This window comes from Hevea brasiliensis, chromosome 12 (genome assembly GCF_030052815.1).
Source record: "Hevea brasiliensis isolate MT/VB/25A 57/8 chromosome 12, ASM3005281v1, whole genome shotgun sequence".
In the NCBI taxonomy this organism is placed as follows: Eukaryota; Viridiplantae; Streptophyta; class Magnoliopsida; order Malpighiales; family Euphorbiaceae; genus Hevea; species Hevea brasiliensis.
The window spans coordinates 47,896,372-47,915,451 of NC_079504.1; the positions used below are offsets into that span (position 1 = coordinate 47,896,372).

Here is a 19,080-nt window from a genome sequence, read left to right on the forward strand (position 1 = left end):
CTAGATGAGATCAGAAAATATTAAATCAAGTTTGCGCGTGCTAGATAGAATTAACCCCTACTAAATTGAATAAAGTTGAACATATAACCTAAGATCGGTTATCCCTCATAAAACATGAGACCACTTAAAGAGATCGGAAAAACGAACATGGGATCGTAAGACCTTATGACCGAATATCGATTGAAACTTTGAAACATTTGGAGTGATTTGTAAAGACATGAGATCAGGTCCTTATCAAAATAATTTATTAGGATTGGAACAATTATTTAGAGATCGGATAAAACATCAACTTGATTAAGAAATTTTGAACAATTAGAGTGAGATACCTGATAGTAAAAACTGACCACAATTTGAAATTTTGAATTATGTGACCCCACCAAGATCAGAAGACAATCGAATGTAAGATCAGATGGTCCGAAGATTGGACATCAATCCGAACGGGTTGAGTAGAGGCAGAGAGGTAGGAAAGCAATTAACTTGAGCATATCTGAGGTTGAATAAACTTGAAATTTATTATTTATTTGGGAGAATTGAAATTATTACTAGTTCAGAGAAAATAACTTGTAGTCAGGTAATTTAGTTGAGATTGGGCAAAATATTAAGATAGGAGATCCATTCAAGAAAGTATCAACAGAAAATCGTATATTAATTACACAAGTTATGCATTTGAGGATCGACCAAAATATGGTGTAAACATAAATTATTAAAATCTAATATAATTATAAAATATATAAAATAAATTAAAAATAAAATAGTAATATAAAGTAAAGAAAACAGTAAAAAAACAACAATTACGAGAAAATATAGGCTATTGAAGTTTTTATGAGTTGGACTAATTGAAAAAAAAAAAAAAAAACTAATTGTTTCTCAAAGCATGGTTTACAAAATTAACAATCCCTGATCTCCATCTCTCCCCTTTACTCTCTTCCCCTCATCAACATCCCTTTAGGTCCAAGTGTATTATCAATAGCCCTTTGGGATTCTCTGTGGATTTATTGCATTCAGCCAATACCTCTCTCCTTATTCCTCTTTTTGCTCTCATTTCATTGCATAAGAAACTCAAAACCCTAGTTATAGTTTTTCCAATTTTACTTTTTACTTCTAATCATATCTCTAATTTTGAATCCAAAGCACCAATTAAGCCAATACTCAAAAATTTCAGTCACCAAATCATATCTACTGAAACCAAAAACCATGATTTCACTTTGCTAATAGAGCAAAATTTCATTTTTTTTTTCAACATTTACTTGAGATAAATCCTAAATCCCTAATTTGAAAAACAAAGAGATTACTTTAAAACTTTTTTAGAAGTGTCTCATTTTGTCATGTGTTAAGAGAGGCAAATTCATGAGCAGATCCCTTGGTAAAACAGGGTTTCAGTAGAACCTCAGGCTTCGTTGCTCTCCTGTGGATTCTGGTCTTGGAGTTTTTTATCTGCTCTTTTGTTTTGGTGTTTACCATTTGTTTTGGTGTTTTTAAAGTTCTGGTTGTGGTTGGTGTTCTGTAGGTTCGATGTAAATGGATTGTTTATCGGCAAAGTTTTAGTCAGAGCCCCTCCACAATCTCTCTCATTTTTATTACCTTTATAAAATTTTTTTGCTTATATATATATATATTTCAAGCTCAAATTTACCTCCTCACCCTGAGAAATCCCAAAATCAAAGTGGTGGAGAAGGGGAACCTGTTCAAGCCAATGAAGTCAGGGAAAAGGAAATGAAAGGGAAGGCGAAGGCGAAATGCTCCTAATGCGTTAAATTTTAAAGACCGAAATCTACGTAATGCATTGGATTAAAATTAAGAAATTTTGACTTTATTGAGGTAGATAGAACTTGTTGAGCTGGGACGACCTTGACAATTTAACGCATTACCTTTATTAACGCATCTCACTTTTTGAACTAACCAAACAATTCTAATCGCTGCTTCCTGCCTCTTTAAACCAAATGAAGTTTAGTAAGCGCAGCTTTTATACATTTGTTTGTCTGCAAGTTTTTCTTTTCTTCTCTATTAACTTAGGATGCCTGCAAGCCGGTGCTTCAGGAAGAGAGACAGATAAACTTGCTTTGCTCAAATTCAAACAAGGGATAACCAGTGATCCCCATGGAATCTTCAACTCATGGAATGATTCTCTCCATTTCTGCCACTGGACTGGAATCACATGTGGTCGCAGCCATCAAAGAGTCACCTCCTTGGTCTTAGAAGGGCAGAATCTTTTTGGTTCTGTGTCACCATATATTGGCAACCTCAGTTTTCTTAGGTTGATCAACCTCCAAAACAACAGCTTAAGGGGCGAAATTCCGCAGCAACTTGGCAAGTTGTTCCGACTGCAGAAGTTCTTTGTCAACAATAACTCATTAAATGGTACAATTCCACTCAACTTGACTCGCTGTTTCCAGCTCAACACAATATATTTACAGTGGAATAATCTTGCTGGAAAGATCCCAGAAGAACTTGGCTCCCTGCCAAAGCTGGAAAAGCTTGGACTTTGCAATAACCATCTGACAGGAGAAATTCCTCCTTCTTTAGGCAACCTTTCATCACTTACCACGTTTTCTGCAACATTTAATGATCTGGAAGGAAGTATTCCAAATGAGATGGGTCGATTAAAAAGCTTGAATAGTTTTGCCGTTGGAGTTAATAGATTATCAGGTATAATCCCTCCATCTCTTTTCAACATCACATCTTTGAGTTCTCTGGTATTTACTGCCAATCAACTTAGTGGGAGTCTACCTGACAATATTTTCTTCACTCTCCCAAATCTTCAAGCTTTTTTAGTCGGTGGAAACTATTTGTCTGGCCCAATTCCAAATTCATTGTCTAATGCCTCTCAGCTTCAACTTGTTGATATGGGCAAGAACAAATTTGTGGGACAAGTTCCCACTAATCTTGGAAATTTACAGAGTATCTTACAGCTGAGATTCGGGTTCAATAATCTTGGAAGTAATTCATCGAATGACTTACTTTTCTTGACCTCCTTGACAAATTGTAGTAATCTACAAATCTTCTCTATCCCCAGAAATAATTTTGCAGGTGTCTTGCCAGACTCTGTAGCCAATTTTTCAACTGGGCTCATTAGATTATATATGGGAGGAAATGAAATCACTGGAATTATTCCTGTGGCAATGGAGAATCTTGTCAACTTAATTGATTTGCAATTCGAAGAAAACCTTTTCACAGGTTTCATCCCATCTCAGTTTGGAAAGCTTCAAAAGCTACAATCATTATTTTTAAGATACAATCAATTGTCTGGTCAAATTCCGTCCTCCATTGGTAACCTCACTCAATTATCTCGTGTATTGATGTCTGGAAACAAATTGGAAGGAAGCATTCCTTCAAGTATTAGAAATTGCCAACATTTATATGCTGTACATATTGCAGAAAATAGACTCAGCGGAGAGTTACCTGAGGAAGTTTTAGGTCTTACTTCTTTATCAAAAATACTGAACTTATCTTTTAACTCTTTCACTGGGCACTTACCAACAGAAGTGGGAAAGCTTAAAAATGTAAATACACTAGATATCTCAGAAAACAATCTTTCAGGTGAAATTCCTGAAACCATTGGAGGTTGCTTGAGCCTAGAATATCTTTATATGCAAGGAAATTTTTTCCAAGGAACCATCCCTTCATCTTTAGCTTCCCTTAAAGGCCTTCAATATTTAGATCTTTCGCGAAACAACTTGTCAGGACAAATTCCCAAAGATCTCCAAGAAATCCCTTATCTCAATACTTGAATCTTTCGTTCAATGATCTTGAGGAGAGGTACCAGAAAGAGGAGTATTTACTAATGTCAGTGCATTATCACTGATCGGGAATAACAAGCTTTGCGGTGGTGTCCCAGAACTTGGTTTACCAAAATGCCATACTAAAATCTTGAAGAAAGTGAAATCCCACACTCTTAAGCTAGTGGTTGCAATTGCTTGTGTGGTTCCAACTCTGCTTTCGATTCTGATCTTTTTTCTTATTCGCTGGATGAGAAAATCAAGAACCAAGCCTTCTGTTGCACCCTTAGAAATGAACCACCTTCTAAAGGTATCTTATAAAGACCTTTATCAAGGAACGGATGGATTCTCTTGTAGCAATTTAATTGGTTCAGGTGGCTTTAGCTCTGTGTATAAAGGATTTCTACCTCAAGTCCAAACACCAGTAGCTGTTAAGGTCCTCAACCTCGAGCAAACGGGTGCCATTAAGAGCTTCATGGCTGAATGCAATTCCCTGGGGAATATAAGGCATCGAAATCTTGTTAAGCTCTTAACATGTTGCTCCAGCTTAGATTACAAAACAAATGCATTCAAGGCATTAATTTTTGAATATATGGGGAATGGAAGCCTAGAAAAGTGGCTGCATCCATGTGCAGAAGGTGAAAATCAGAAAAGAAGCTTGAACCTTCTTCAAAGACTCAATATCGCCATTGATGTAGCATCAGCATTGCATTATCTACATGACCTCTGTGGAAAGCCTATCATTCATTGTGACATGAAACCCATAAATGTTCTAATTGATTAAGACATGGTTGCTCATGTAATTGATATTGTACTAGCAAAAATCTTCTCATTCAACATCAATTTATCTATGAGTCAAATCAGCACAACTAGAATCAATGTAACCGTTGGTTATGTTGCTCCAGGTAATTAACTATATAAGCATCTTCCTCAATTTTTCTTCTTTTTCTTCTAATTCTGCTTCTTCTTCTTCCCTTAATAGTCTTTTCTTTTTTCCTTTTATCATATAAACAAAAATTGATATGTTTTTCAGGACCACCGTTCTATATCCATCTCCAAGCCACATTCAGTTCCATATAAATTCCCTGAGGAGTTATATGCTCAATAAAATTTAACTTTCACCTATACCTGCTCTAATCAAGACCTGTTTTCCAAGTTTGTTAATTTATTGTTAGTCGACAAATGATGAACTTATTATCGCCATATTAATTTGATTACTATTACATACATGAAGAATATGGAATGAGTGGTATAGCATAGAAATAAGCAGATGTTTATAGATATGGAATTCTTGTACTAGATATTTTATAAGAAAGAATACAAAATGATGAAATGTTAAAAGAGGAATAAATCTCCATAATTTTGTAAAGGCAGCATTGCCAAAAAGACTTTTACAAATTGTGGATCCAACCCTTCTCCATAAAGAAATAGCAAATGAAGAATGTGATGATGATGCCACAATGGAAGCAGAAGAAACCAATCACCATGAGAACTTGAGCCATGTTACAACAAATTTGAGACAATGCCTATTTTCAATGCTTGAAATTGGAGTTGCATGTTCAATGGAATCACCAATGGAACGAATGAATATGGCTGATGTCATGAACAAGTTGCATTTGATAAAGAAAACTTTTCTGAATATTCAGATGGAGGGTGATTGAGAGGTAATTCTAAAGAAAACTTTTTTTTTTTTTTTCTTGACGCAACATAATAGATATCTAACGGGCTCAAAATAACATGGGACTAAAATCCATTTTGACTTGCATAAAAATTATGCAAATAACTTAACGTTATCAAAAGGGAAGGGGGTTAGTGGGGGCAGGGGGCCGTGGCTCCCATATATGTATATTCCTTAAAAAAATTATTTTATTTTAATTATTGACCCCTCTGATAATTTTTATCATTTTATTATATTATGAATAATATGAAATATTTAATTTTTTTTTAATTTCATCATATATTTAATAAATTTTATAATATTGAATTTTTCAATTTTTATTAATTTAATTATAATTTATTATAATATTTTTTGAATAGATAAGATTAATTCCTTCAAAATATAAAGATAACAAGCATAATTAATTATTTTTAAATTAATTTTACATTTAACAATATCTCAGAGTTAAAAATTTTATTTAGTAGAGCTACTTATTTAATTCATAAATTTTAAGTATATTTAAATAATTATATTTAAATCAATATATATATATATAATTAATTTTTAACAATTAAAATTTCAAATAATTGCAAATAATTAATTTTAAAAAAATAAATTTTAATAATCAAGACATTTTATAATTATTTTAATAAATAATTAAAATGATGATTGTAAATTGAGAATATTATTATTTATGCTACCTTATAGAATTTAAACATAAAATACTTTTATGTATATATCAAATTTTCATTTAAATTATTTAAAAAATCATATAATCTTTTTCAGAAAATAAATTATATAGTTACTTGAAGTCTTTTCACGTATATTAGTTCAAAATATAAAATTGCCCCATTTTATTTTTTTTAATTAATTTTAACGAAAATATACTGAAAATCATTTAAAATATTTTATATATTATATATTTTAAAATATTTTTATAAAGTTAATCAATTGACCACACTTAATAGCATGTAGCTCTGCCCTTATATTAGTCCTCTCAAAAAAACATTTTTTAGCTTCGCCACTGAACGTTATAGTATTGTTTCATCCTCCCTTGAAAATTCTTTTCGATTAATGGTAACATGACCAACTTGTTTTTTTACTTGACTTGAACCACAGGTGCTTATCGTTTCAAGAGAAAGTCATATTGAATCCATTTCTTCTGGTTGTGATATATGTAAATGTATCTTTCTTAACAATTCTCCGTTGTGCTAATAATTGATGCTATACTGAAACAAATTGTGATACAATTTGAGTACTATTAAATTCTAGTTGTGATCTATGCAAATATATCTTTCTTAACCTTTCTTCGTTGTCATCTTGTTTTTGTATTTTTTTGTAACAACCCACAAAAAAAAAAAAAAAAAAAAAAGAGGTTGATTTGAGTTTGGCTTGTGACAGTGGATTTCTACCGTCACTACCAACATTTAAAAAAAAAAAAAAAGGTTGAAGATCGGGAGGAGGAACACCCCCCCCATTTTCTCTTCTCTCCTCTCCTTCCCTCTCTTCTTCTTCTTCTTTCTTTCTCCGGTGACCGGCCGGCGACCTCCCAAGCAGCTCCCCACCCGGCCGGCGACCCTCCGGCGACGGCCAGACACCAGAAACGGCGGCAAGAGAGGGAGAAGAGAGAGAAAACGAGCGCACAGTGGGCAGCGGCTTTCCGACGCGATTCCAGCTTCATCCGACGTCCGATCGAGGCGATTCAGGTGGCGTTGGAAAAGCTTGTTCCGAGAGCTTTCTTTTGATACCAATTTTGCAGCAAATGAAGGTCGGATGAGTGAGATATGGAGGATAGAAGTTTCAGGTTTTTCAAGCTTTTTCCGGATCTCGACGATCCGACCGTTGGATCGACGATCCGAGACCACCTATGGACCGAGGAAGAGGAGAGGAACATGGTGGTATAATCAGATCCGGCAAATGTCGCGGCGACGGTGGGCCGCCACCGTGATGGTTCCGTGATCTCGGTGGGCTATGGAGATTATTCAACTTCCAGAGGCTTCAATTTTTAGAATTTTGAGATCTGAGATAAACTTGGGTAAGACTATTTTTATTATTTCTCATGCATAGGGCATAAATACAGTGTTTCTTAAACAAGAAAAATTGGAAAAAAAATTCTAAGAAAAATATATGATGAAAGTAAAATTATTTGGAGATATTCTATGGTGTTTGTTGAAATTTTGAGTGATTGTAGAATATTTTTGAAAAAAATATAGATGGATTTTAGTTAGATTTTTAGCATATGGGCATATAAGATTATTTGAAATTAAGATAATTAAATTTTATATAATTGGTTGAAGCTTGAGGATGGAGGTTTAAATATGTGAATATTTAATTAGGTTGAATTAAGAATATGTTAGATGTTGGAAACTTATGGAATCGAGTAAAATTCTTGAATAAAATATTCATGGGTGATTGGAAAATTACAATTCATTTTGCAATAGCCTTATAATATTATTAAGGACCGCAGGGCAAAATTTTAGAATTTTTAGAGCATGTTTGTGTGGATTTTTACAAAATGTCAATTATAGGGACTAAAACGTAATTTTTAAGGTTGTGAGTATTGCTTGGTTTGGAGGGCCCAGGAGGGGCCATATAATGATGATGAGATATAAGTTGAATTTAGAAGTGTTATTTGAGCCTTTTTACAGGTTGGGTAGGTCCCAGGTATAGGGGAAACTCTGCCGGATTTCCGGCATGAATTAGGTTGTCTATTGCCTCTTTAGAGTTTTATCTTAACTTAGTACTAATAAATTTATAATTTAATTATTAGGTGATCGAGGTCAGCTATTTTTCTGCATCCAGCAGCCACAATAGTCATCGGTGCACTGTGAGTAAAATATTAATTTTAATTGTAATTTCGATATTATTATATGTTCAAGCATGCCCATGCATCACTTATATGCATATATCTATGTAGATAAATCCTAGGCACGATTTATGTTGCATTCATAACTGTGAAAGTGCCATGTATGTTCATGTGGTAATTTGGAGCAGTGTGTGTGCGTTGGCATGCGTGTGATGTGGTGTGGACTATGGATAGGACGGGTAGTCACGGCTTGAGATCTTCGCTGGGACCTGATCCTTCGGGGGTAGTCACGGCTTGAGTTCTTCCCAGGACCCGATTTGGTTTATTAAGCGAAAGTCGGCTTGAGTTCTTGTACAGAGTTGGATTTAAGAGAGTGTATAGGGATCGGCTCCCATATATTATGATTGATATTCTTGGGTGTGTGAGTGCTCCAAATTACCTTTTTCTTTGTTATGATGTGAAAATATTGTTGATGTTGCATTTCACTCTACGAGTTGCATTAGTTTTAGATAGTTATAGAGATTATGGTTAAAATTGATATTTTACTCTCGAGTCGAGCGCTCACTCTGTTCAATATTTTCCAGCCACGGGAGGAGTTATTTACTGAGCAACTGCTTTCTTCCTTGCAGGTTTAACGTCGATTATTTAATTGTTTTATTATTTTTAAAAATTTTAAATATAGAAATACCCATGTGTTAGTAATAGTGTGGACCTTGTTAGAGATTGTGTTAATTTAAAATTTTGAGACTAATAAATGAAAATTTGTATGGTATTTAAACAGTTTGTAAATGAGGTAACAGGGTTGAGCGAGGCTCCCCTTATTTCAGTTTTTGATGGCTATCGGGTTGGGTTGACTCGAACAAAAATATTTTATTTAATTGTATTTACATGTTGGACCTAAGTTTTTGGGCCTTGGTTATGGATTTGAGAATAGTAAGGCTTACTACGGGCCTCGGGGGCTTTAGGCTGGCCAGTCCTAGTCTTGTCAAGCTATAGGTTGGGTCGTGACAAAGTTGGTATCAGAGCATAGGCTCTAGATTCATGGGAAATAATATAATTGGGAGTCTAAAAAGGAGTCTTGTTAGGATGTTACATGCGGAGTATAGGATTCTGTTTCGTCTTTTTCTGTAATTCTTTGTTTCTAGATTCTGCGTTATACCTCAAAAAATATAAGAGTACCTCAGTTAGTGTCTTGGTTTTCGTGGAGTACATAGAAATGTGAAATAGAGTTAGTAGACATGTGAGGTCTATCATGAGGATACGTCCTCCAAGAAATGCTATGTTTACATGTATGGGTTTAAATGGTGTGCCCATTTCGTGCAAGGCACGAGTACATAAAGGTGAGTCTTGAAAGTACAGTTGCCATAGATAAGGATGAGGGTACCACTGCTAGCAGTCATCAGTGGATGACCCAGTCAGAATAAGTTTATGATAATAGAAGATTCGAGAGAGATAAGAAATTAAGAGGCCTAGTCAGTCAGGACGTATCGTAGTAACTATACAATGTTCTCGATGTACGCTCTGTAGTGCAGATTACGATGCAGCATGAGATTATTGTGTAGAGCTGCGTGCATCCCCGTGGTGCTCCATAATAAGGGTGTTTACGGATGGCCTCTGTTTTGGTACAGTAATACCAGAACAGAGTTCTATATTTGCAGAGGAGTTGGAAACTCCTGGTTAGGGGTCTAGAGTTAGGATATCGAAAGGTCACAGTTGGGTGGTAACTAGAGTCAGTGACCCAGTTACCCTAGCATGAGCTAGAATTGCATTAAGAGTTGCTATCAGACCAGAGGTTTCGGACTAGTTGCAAAGTAAAGGTGACACTTATAGAGTGAGATCATCTAGTCTTCAGTATGGAATTTTGGATCATTTCTATAGTATGACAGACGATTTACTTAGAGTTTAGTGAGAATAGTATACCTCGTGTGTATCAGCAAGGTGTAAAGTACAACCCTACTACCTAAAGAAGGTCAAATTTATGAATTGATGATTTACAGAGCTATGATATGATAAAAGAGACATTAATTTGACATGGTTTTGGGCAAGGTGGTAAATGTAGTACCTTTGTTGCAGCAAGTTAGGGTATAGTCCTATCTTTTCAGAAGGGATCGAAAGTTATTACTAATAATGGTGACCAACAAAATAGTGCCCCAGATGGGACTGTAGAGTGTGGTAGAGAGTAGTTGGCTCGGGTATCCTACAGAGGATACAAGTTCTATTATAGGAATCATATATAATTAGATCATGATGGATGTAAATCCTTTGAATTGGATGACGGGTTTGGGTGCCCGAAATCTTAAGTTTTGGCTAATTGAGTAAACATGGAAAATAATAATAATAATAATAATAATAATAATAATAATAATAATAATAATAATAATAATAATAATAATAATAATAACAAATAAATAAAATTACTGCAGAATCAGTTCTCGAGGTAGTAAGGGTATTATGTAAACTAAAAGATAATAATAGAAATCATACGATAAAGGTACGACTGCAATTTTCTAAGTTCCTTTCTAACTTCGTATTGTTCAAAACCATAGTATAATCTAATTATAACAGTATTAAGAGTAATAAATTAGCAAAGATAAATCACAGAAGGCCAATTGATAGAGAAAGTGCAGAAAGAAGGTTTGGACAATTGATTGCAAATGCAATATAATCTAAATGCCAGTGGAAGTGCTAGCTAGAATGGTCAAAGGACCAAATCTGAGTAGCACAGATATGTGATAACGCGGTAGAGACTCTGAAAGATATAGTCAGCAAGTACAGCTGTCATGTTAGGAAGAGGAATGGAACCAGGGATAGAATAGTCAAGTTTTATTTTGGGTAAGACAAAGAAAATAAATGAAAGGACAACCTGAAGGGCGCGTAACAAAAGGAACAAAGTTAAGATATAGGGTAGGCTAAGTGTTATTCTTGGCAAGGTGAATGACAATGGAAAACCCAAAATGGACCATATTAGTGAGAATAGTGATAGAGGTGTGGAATCTAGTAATGTGATACTCATAGCATGATGTAGTGAGGTAGTGTCAGGATCTAAAATATAGAGCTTGGAGTTTCATGATTGGATCATACTCTATTTATTCCCTATTTCTAAAGTGAAGTGGATAGTAATGGGGCAAGATTCTTTTAACTTATTAACAGTATCAAGAAGATTAGGGAAGGAATACAATAATAATGAGCAAAAAGTAGAAGGTGTGTGATGATATTGCGGACTATCTAATTAGGCAGAGAAAGAGAAGTTAGTAAGCAGTAAATTGAATAAAAGTCAATCTAAGGGATCAAATAGGTATGATGAGAGGAAAAGAATGATAGATAATGACACAGAGGCTTTAGGTTAGACTTTTGAGATAGTGAAAAGTTAGTTAGAGGTTCGTTAAAAATGTCAGGCAAACATTTTTAGTGTGACCAACAGAATCACTTTGCAGTGAAGCAATAACGACAGAATAACAATAGGGGTAGAACGAAAAGTGACAAGTATGGATAGTAATAAATCACTAGAAAGTTCAAGGATCAAATTAATGACCATAGATAAGGGTGGAATTAGTGTTAGAAGAATCTATTAGTAAGAGAAATTTTTCAGAATTCAACAAAAGTTAAGGGCACAATATAAACGATGATAGATATGAATCATAGGTCGAGTATAAGTAAAGTTAATAAATTATGAAATATTATGTCAGGAAGGTCAATGGTACGGTAAAGGATTCATGCAGATGATATCTTATAGGTAGAGGACAATTATGCTAAGAGATGATACAATTTGAAGAGAGAGACCAAGAAACATAGGTTAAACGTTATTATATGGACAATCGTAGTTGAATATAAGAGGATATTTTCTTTCTTTTCAAGTTTAGCTTGTGCTATTGGTTCTAGAGGGTTATATAAGGAATAGAAGTGAGTCAAGGAGACCTAGTTATTTGAGAGTTTGGTAGGCACCAATTCATACATAATTTCTGATATGATAATGTGATGAAATGCACCTAGTGTTAAGTATGAAAGGACGATCAGAATAGTGATAGGAGTCAAATGGAGTTAGCTACCAAGGCTTGCAACCGTTTTAAACTATAAGCTAGAGGAAGTACTATTTATGGATGAGTTTCAATAGATGAAATTGTTTCTAATGGGAAAAGTTGAGGCTGAAGTTTGGAAAGCTATAAGCAGTATACGTGATTATATTAAGGAGAATGAACACATTAAGTATTTTGTTTAGAATTAAGGCATGGCACACATTTACCACAGCCGTGCTAGTTCAGATGGAACTTATAGTTTCAAGGGCTCCTATCTATTCCGGATGAGCAATTCCTCGAAATTTGGAGGAATGATAATGTTCTGATAGTTAAATTGGGAAAGGGGATACAAAAAGAATTTTCTATGGTTAATTATAAGTGTTACAAAAGGTAAAGAATGTGTTGGTAGGAGTAAATCGTAAGGTTAGAATTCCCGAAGTAATAGAACTAGTAATCAAGATAAAACTAAGAAATAAAGTGAAAGTTAAAGTTGATGATGGGATGGACATTCTTGAAGGAAAAGGTGTAAGGGTGAAATAGGATTAAGATTTAGGAATAAGTGCAGCATGTTGAAAAGATATCAACAATAGCAGAAATAGGAAAAGGAAGTGGATAAGATCCAAAGGATAGGAAGAAAGCTCGGTGAAGCTAGTTATAATAATGAGGATAAGAAGGAATAGGTATGCTAGGAACACATTAAGAGATATTTGGAATCAGTTATTATGAGATAATAGATTAAAGGAGTAGTGGAGCCTCGATCTAAGTGTAAATGTATCAGAAGGAGGCCACATAATAAGAAGCTTTATGAAGAAGTCAGGATATTCTCATTCTAGAGGAGGAATGAGAAACGATAAAGTCGCATTAGATTGAGTTGTCAGGGAATATAAACACTTTTGTTACCTAGAAGGAGAGACCCAATTTACTTTCCAATGTTGATAGATGATACACTTGGCCCTTGGAGGAGACTCTACCTGACTAGTTATATAAGATGGATAGAGGATTGGTTTAAATACCTTAGTAATGACACAAAAGAGATTAAGAATTTGAAGTAGCATGGGAGTGAGAAGATTTATAGGTATTGACCACTGAGGTCATAAGAAGAGTGAAGATCTCGAACAAGATGCCTGGTTTAGGTGCTACAGGAAAGCTACTCATAGGATACCATAGAATAAGGAACATAAGTTATGTCATTGGGGAAAACAGAAATTATTAAAAACAAAGGAATGATGACTGAAGTCACCAAGAGATATGTTGGGGCGTAATAAAAGTGAGGTAAGCACCAAAGTTGATTGAAGTTATGAGACATCAAGTCAAGAACAGTAAGGTATAGCGAATACTTGAAATGTCAGAAAAATGGTCAATAAATAGTTACAAGATAAAAGCCCTCTAGAAAGAGATGATGACAAATAGGACACTATAGTAGAATCAGAGAATAGTAGAATGTCATATATAATATACGAAGAGTTTGAAGAATAAATGTTTTACCAATATCTGCATAGCTGGAGGAGTAATGATTTCACTTGTTCCGATAATCTTCTTTTCCATATCTCTTGTTTATTCGAAAATTCGAGGACAAATTTTTCCTAAGGGGGGAAGAATGTAACAACCAGAAAAAAAAAAAAAAAAGGTTGATTTGAGTTTGGCGTGTGACAGTGGATTTCCACTGTCACTGCCAACATTTAAAAAAAAAAAAAAAGGTTGAAAATCGGGAGGAGGAACCCCCCCCCCCATTTTCTCTTCTCTCCTTCCTCCCCTCTCTTCTTCTTCTTCCTTCTCCGGTGACCGGCCGGCGACCTCCCAAGCAGCTCCCCACCCGGCCGGCGACCCTCCGATGACGGCCAGACACCAGAAACGATGGCAAGAGAGGGAGAAGAGAGAGAAAATGCGCGCACAGTGGGCAGCGACTTTCCGGCGAGATTCCGGCTTCATCCGACGTCCGATCGAGGCGATTCAGGTGGCGTTGGAAAAGCTTGTTCTGAGAGCTTTCTTTTGATACCAATTTTGCAGCAAATGGAGGTCGGATGAGTGAGATATGGAGGAGAGAAGTTTCGGGTTTTTCAAGCTTTTTCGTCAGATCTACGACGATCCGACCGTTGGATCGACGATCCGAGACCACCTATGGACTGAGGAAAAGGAGAAGAACATGGTGGTATAATCAGATCCGGCAAATGTCGTCGGCGATCGGCAGCCATCGTCGCTGATGGTTCCGGTGACTCCGGTGGGCTATGGAGATTATTCAACTTCCAGAGGCTTCCTCATAAATTTTTGGAATTTTTGAGACACAGATAAACTTTGGGTAAGACTATTTTTATTATTTCTCTGTCTGTGGGGCATAAATACAGTGTTTCTTAAACAGGAAAAATTGGAGAAAAATTCTAAGAAAAATATATGATGAAAGTAAAATTATTTGGAGATATTCTATGGTGTTTGTTGAAATTTTGAGTGATTGTAGAATATTTTTGAAAAAAAATATAGATGGATTTTAGTTAGATTTTTAGCATATGGGCATATAAGATTATTTGAAATTAAGATAATTAAATTTTATATAATTGGTTGAAGCTTGAGGATGGAGGTTTAAATATGTGAATATTTAATTAGATTGAATTAAGAATATGTTAGATGTTGGAAACTTATGGAATCGAGTAAAATTCTTGAATAAAATATTCATGGGTGATTAGAAAATTACAATTCATTTTGCAATAGCCTTATAATATTATTAAGGACCGCAGGGCAAAATTTTAGAATTTTTAGAGCATGTTTGTGTGGATTTTTACAAAATGTCAATTATAGGGACTAAAATGTAATTTTTAAGGTTGTGAGTATTGCTTGGTTTGGAGGGCCCAGGAGGGGCCATATAATGATGATGAGATATAAGTTGAATTTAGAAGTGTTATTTGAGCCTTTTTGCAGGTTGGGTAGGTTCCAGGTATAGGAGAAACTCTGCCGGATTTCCGGCATGAATTAGGCTGTCTATTGCCTCTTTAGAGTTTTATCATAACTTAGTACTAATAAATTTATAATTTAATTATTAGGTGATCGAGGTCAGCTATTTTTCTGCATCCAGCAGCCACATTAGTCATCGGTGTACTGTGAGTAAAATATTAATTTTAATTGTAATTTCGATATTATTATATGTTCAAGCATGCCCATGCATCACTTATATGCATATATCTAGGTAGATAAATCCTAGGCACGATTTATGTTGCATTCATAACTGTGAAAGTGCCATGTATGTTCTTGTGGTAATTTGGAGCAGTGTGCGTGCGTTAGCGTGCGTGTGATGTGGTGTGGACTATGGATAGGACGGGTAGTCACGGCTTGAGATCTTCGCTGGGACCCGATCCTTCAGGGGTAGTCACGGCTTGAGTTCTTCGCTGGGACCCCGATTTGGTTTATTAAGCGAAAGTCCGGCTTGAGTTCTTCGCTGGCACAGGTTGGATTTAAGAGAGCTGTATAGGGCATCAGCTCCCATATATTATGATTGATATTACTGGGTGTGTGAGTGCTCCAAATTATCTTTTCGCTGTTATGATGTGAAAATATTGTTGATGTTGCATTTCACTCTACAGGTTGCATTAGTTTTAGATAGTTATAGAGATTATGGTTAAAATTGATATTTTACTCTCTGAATCGAACGCTCACTCCTGTTCAATATTTTTCCAGGCCACAGGAGGAGTTATTTTACAGAGCAACCTGCTTTCTTCCTTGCAGGTTTAACGTCGATTATTTAATTATTTTATTATTTTTCAAAATTTGAAATCTAGAACTCCGCATGTGTTAGTAATAGTGTAGACCTTGTTAGAGATTGTGTTAATTTAAAATTTTGAGACTAATAAATGAAGATTTGTATGGTATTTAAACAGTTTGTAAATGAGGTAACAGGGTTGAGCGAGGCTCCCCTTATTTCAGTTTTTGATGGCTATCGGGTTGGGTTGACCCAAATAAAAATATTTTATTTAATTGTATTTACATGTTGGACCTAAGTTTTTGGGCCTTGGTTATGGATTTGAGGAATAGCTAGGCTTACTACGGGCCTCGGGGGCTTTAGGCTGGCCCAGGTCCTAGTGCCGGTCCGGCCCATAGGTTAGGTCGTGACAATTTTCACCCAATTTTAATAGTCATTAAACTTTAATTTGTATCATGTATTCAGGTATGCCTTACCTAAATCTAGCTAATTAGCCACTTTATTAAGACATCAACACAAAAAGAAAAACTAAATTAGTAGCAATAGCATTCAACAAGATACAGTAAAACAACTTCCTTGCAAGTAACGTTGTTTAAAATTCCTCCCTTATAAGTTCAGTTGTATATGGATTTAACTTCGCCTAAGAAAGGCAATGGGCCGAGGTGGGGGAAGGAGGGCTAGTGGGGGTACGTATATATGCTAATATGCTAGCTTAAAATTTTATTTTATTTTAATTGTTGGCCCCTCCTCAAATAATTTTTATTACAATATAAATAATATAAGATATTTGAATTTTTATTTATCATATATTTAATAAACTTTTATAACATTGGCACCCTTAAAAAATTATTTTAGTTTAGTTATACTCTATTATGATATTTGTTTAAATATATAACATTGATTCTTAAAAAATACACAAACAATGAGTGTAATTAATTATTTTTAAATTAATTTTATATTTAACATTAACTCAGTGGTGAAACTAGAAATTTAATTCAGTAGAGTCATTGATTTAGTTAGTCAATTTTAAGTGTATGTGTGTGTATATATATAATTTTTAATCACAATTAAAATTTGAAATAATTATGAATAAAAAAATTAATTTCAATAAATTAATTTTAATAATCAGGATAATTTACATTAAAAAAATATTAAAATGATGATTGTAAATTAAGAATATTTTTCTTCTTGCTAATTAATAGAATTTAAAAGCAAATATTTTTATTTCTATATATATCTCAAATTTTTATATATCATTTAAAAATATTAAAAATAAAATTTTATAAATAAATTATAGAATTTTTTTTAAAAAAAATTATATAATTACTTGAACTCTTTTTATATATATTAATTCCAAATATAAATTTGGTCTTTATATTTTTTACTAATTTCAATCAAAATTTATTTACAAATATTAAAAATATTTTAGAAATTATATATATTTAAAAAATTTTTGTAAGGTTGGGTGCATCAATTGGTTACATTTAAGAACACACATGTAGCTGTCACTATATTGGTCCCTCAAGGAAAATTTTTTATATCCGCGAAAATTATTTTACCTGAGTCTAAACTCAATTAATATTCTCAATACTTGAACCTATTCCAAACCCAATTAAAATTTATCATCAATTACTTAAATTCATTCTAAATCCAATTATTATTTTTTGAAAAATATCCTAGCCCATTTTTACTAATAGTTATAAAACAATATTTTTATTAAAAATTTAATGACTAAATAAAATATTTAAATTCTATTTGTTTAAAATATAATATATAAAAAATTTATAAATATTATTATAAAAAACGTACACTTTATATTAGTTAACCATTTATATAAATAAATTTGGATAATGATATCAAATATGTAACACTCAAACCTTATAAATGTATAATTTTTTAAATTTATCTCAAACCTAATTATATACTATCTAAATTCGTCTTACTCGATGAAGCTTCCATCAATTTCAATTTGACCATTGAACTTCGGTTTGTATTGGTAAAATCTTTAAATTTTTATTTTTATCTTTATTTTAATAACCACAATTACTAAACTTAAGTGAATTTAATAATTGGATAGGTTATAAAATTATTATATTTTATCATCACAAAAATTTAGATCAACTTCTTATAAAAATATAGCTAAATTGACATCATTGTTTATATCCAAACTCTCAGTTTTTGCATTTCCCATGCCAAACCGTACTTATATATGTTTGATACTTTTTTTACAAGCATTGCATATTCACATATTTATACAATATAACACATTAATGTTACAAATTAGACTTACTGTGTAGAACAACCTAATGTCGACCATAAAGGCAATAAGGCCTTTGTGATTTTGAATAGCAAATATTGCATAAAATTAATCAATTTATTTTCAACTAGTGTATTTATGAATTTATCAATTTATCAATTTAAAGGCGCTCGTCAATTTCTCTCTCATTTTTGGCACAAAATTTAATGTTTGACAAAGCAAATGCTTCAATAACGATGATAAGTATAAAGATAATTCAAGTTGACACTTGCTAAGTACCAATATCACAGTTAAATTGCAAAGTTTCCACTTGAACACTCCTAAATGTACAATATACACAATACATGAGAAGTCTTACAAAGCTCTATTAGCATTCATTCAATCCACCCTTCTTACAACTAGTAACTGAACATATAATGGAGCAATGACATTGGAAGATGAACAACTCACCAGAAATTTATAATCTTCAGCACATCTTTATCTTTAAGCCCAAACTCAAAAACTATACACCTAAACATTTTTTTTTATTAACTTAACTTGCATAATGATGCACATAACATACTATTCATTGTTTAATACTACTTACACAAATACAAGAGAGAGAGAGAAATCTAATCTCATTTTTTGTTCTAAGATGATTATGCAAAAAATAAAAAAAAATAAAAAAAAGAACAAGATTCACAATAAACAGTTGCGGAAATGACAAAGCATCACTAACCTTAAAAATCTTGAAAACATAAGCTTGTATCATCAATGCTATGTAAGAGGTACTGAAGGAAACTTCCATTTAATCATCGATAATAATGCAATTACATCAAGCATGGTTCTAATACATTACACCTAATATCAATGCATTTCGTGATGCATGGTTATGCTTAAAGCAATTAAGGTAATTAAAAGGCATTTGAAATTAATTTAAGCGGTTTATACTTATACTTATTCATTT

The 19,080-nt window shown here is 33.5% G+C and overlaps 1 protein-coding gene across 1 annotated transcript; it reads left to right on the plus strand.

The window, feature by feature from the left end:
* Positions 1-1,940: 1,940 nt before the first annotated feature.
* Positions 1,941-6,713, plus strand: LOC110665297 (probable LRR receptor-like serine/threonine-protein kinase At3g47570). Its single transcript, XM_058130701.1, is given in 6 exon segments — positions 1,941-2,473; positions 2,687-2,875; positions 3,969-4,621; positions 4,951-5,055; positions 5,058-5,380; positions 6,493-6,713. Coding segments are annotated over 5 exon segments (1,800 nt in total). The 3' UTR covers positions 5,378-5,380; positions 6,493-6,713.
* Positions 6,714-19,080: the final 12,367 nt, after the last annotated feature.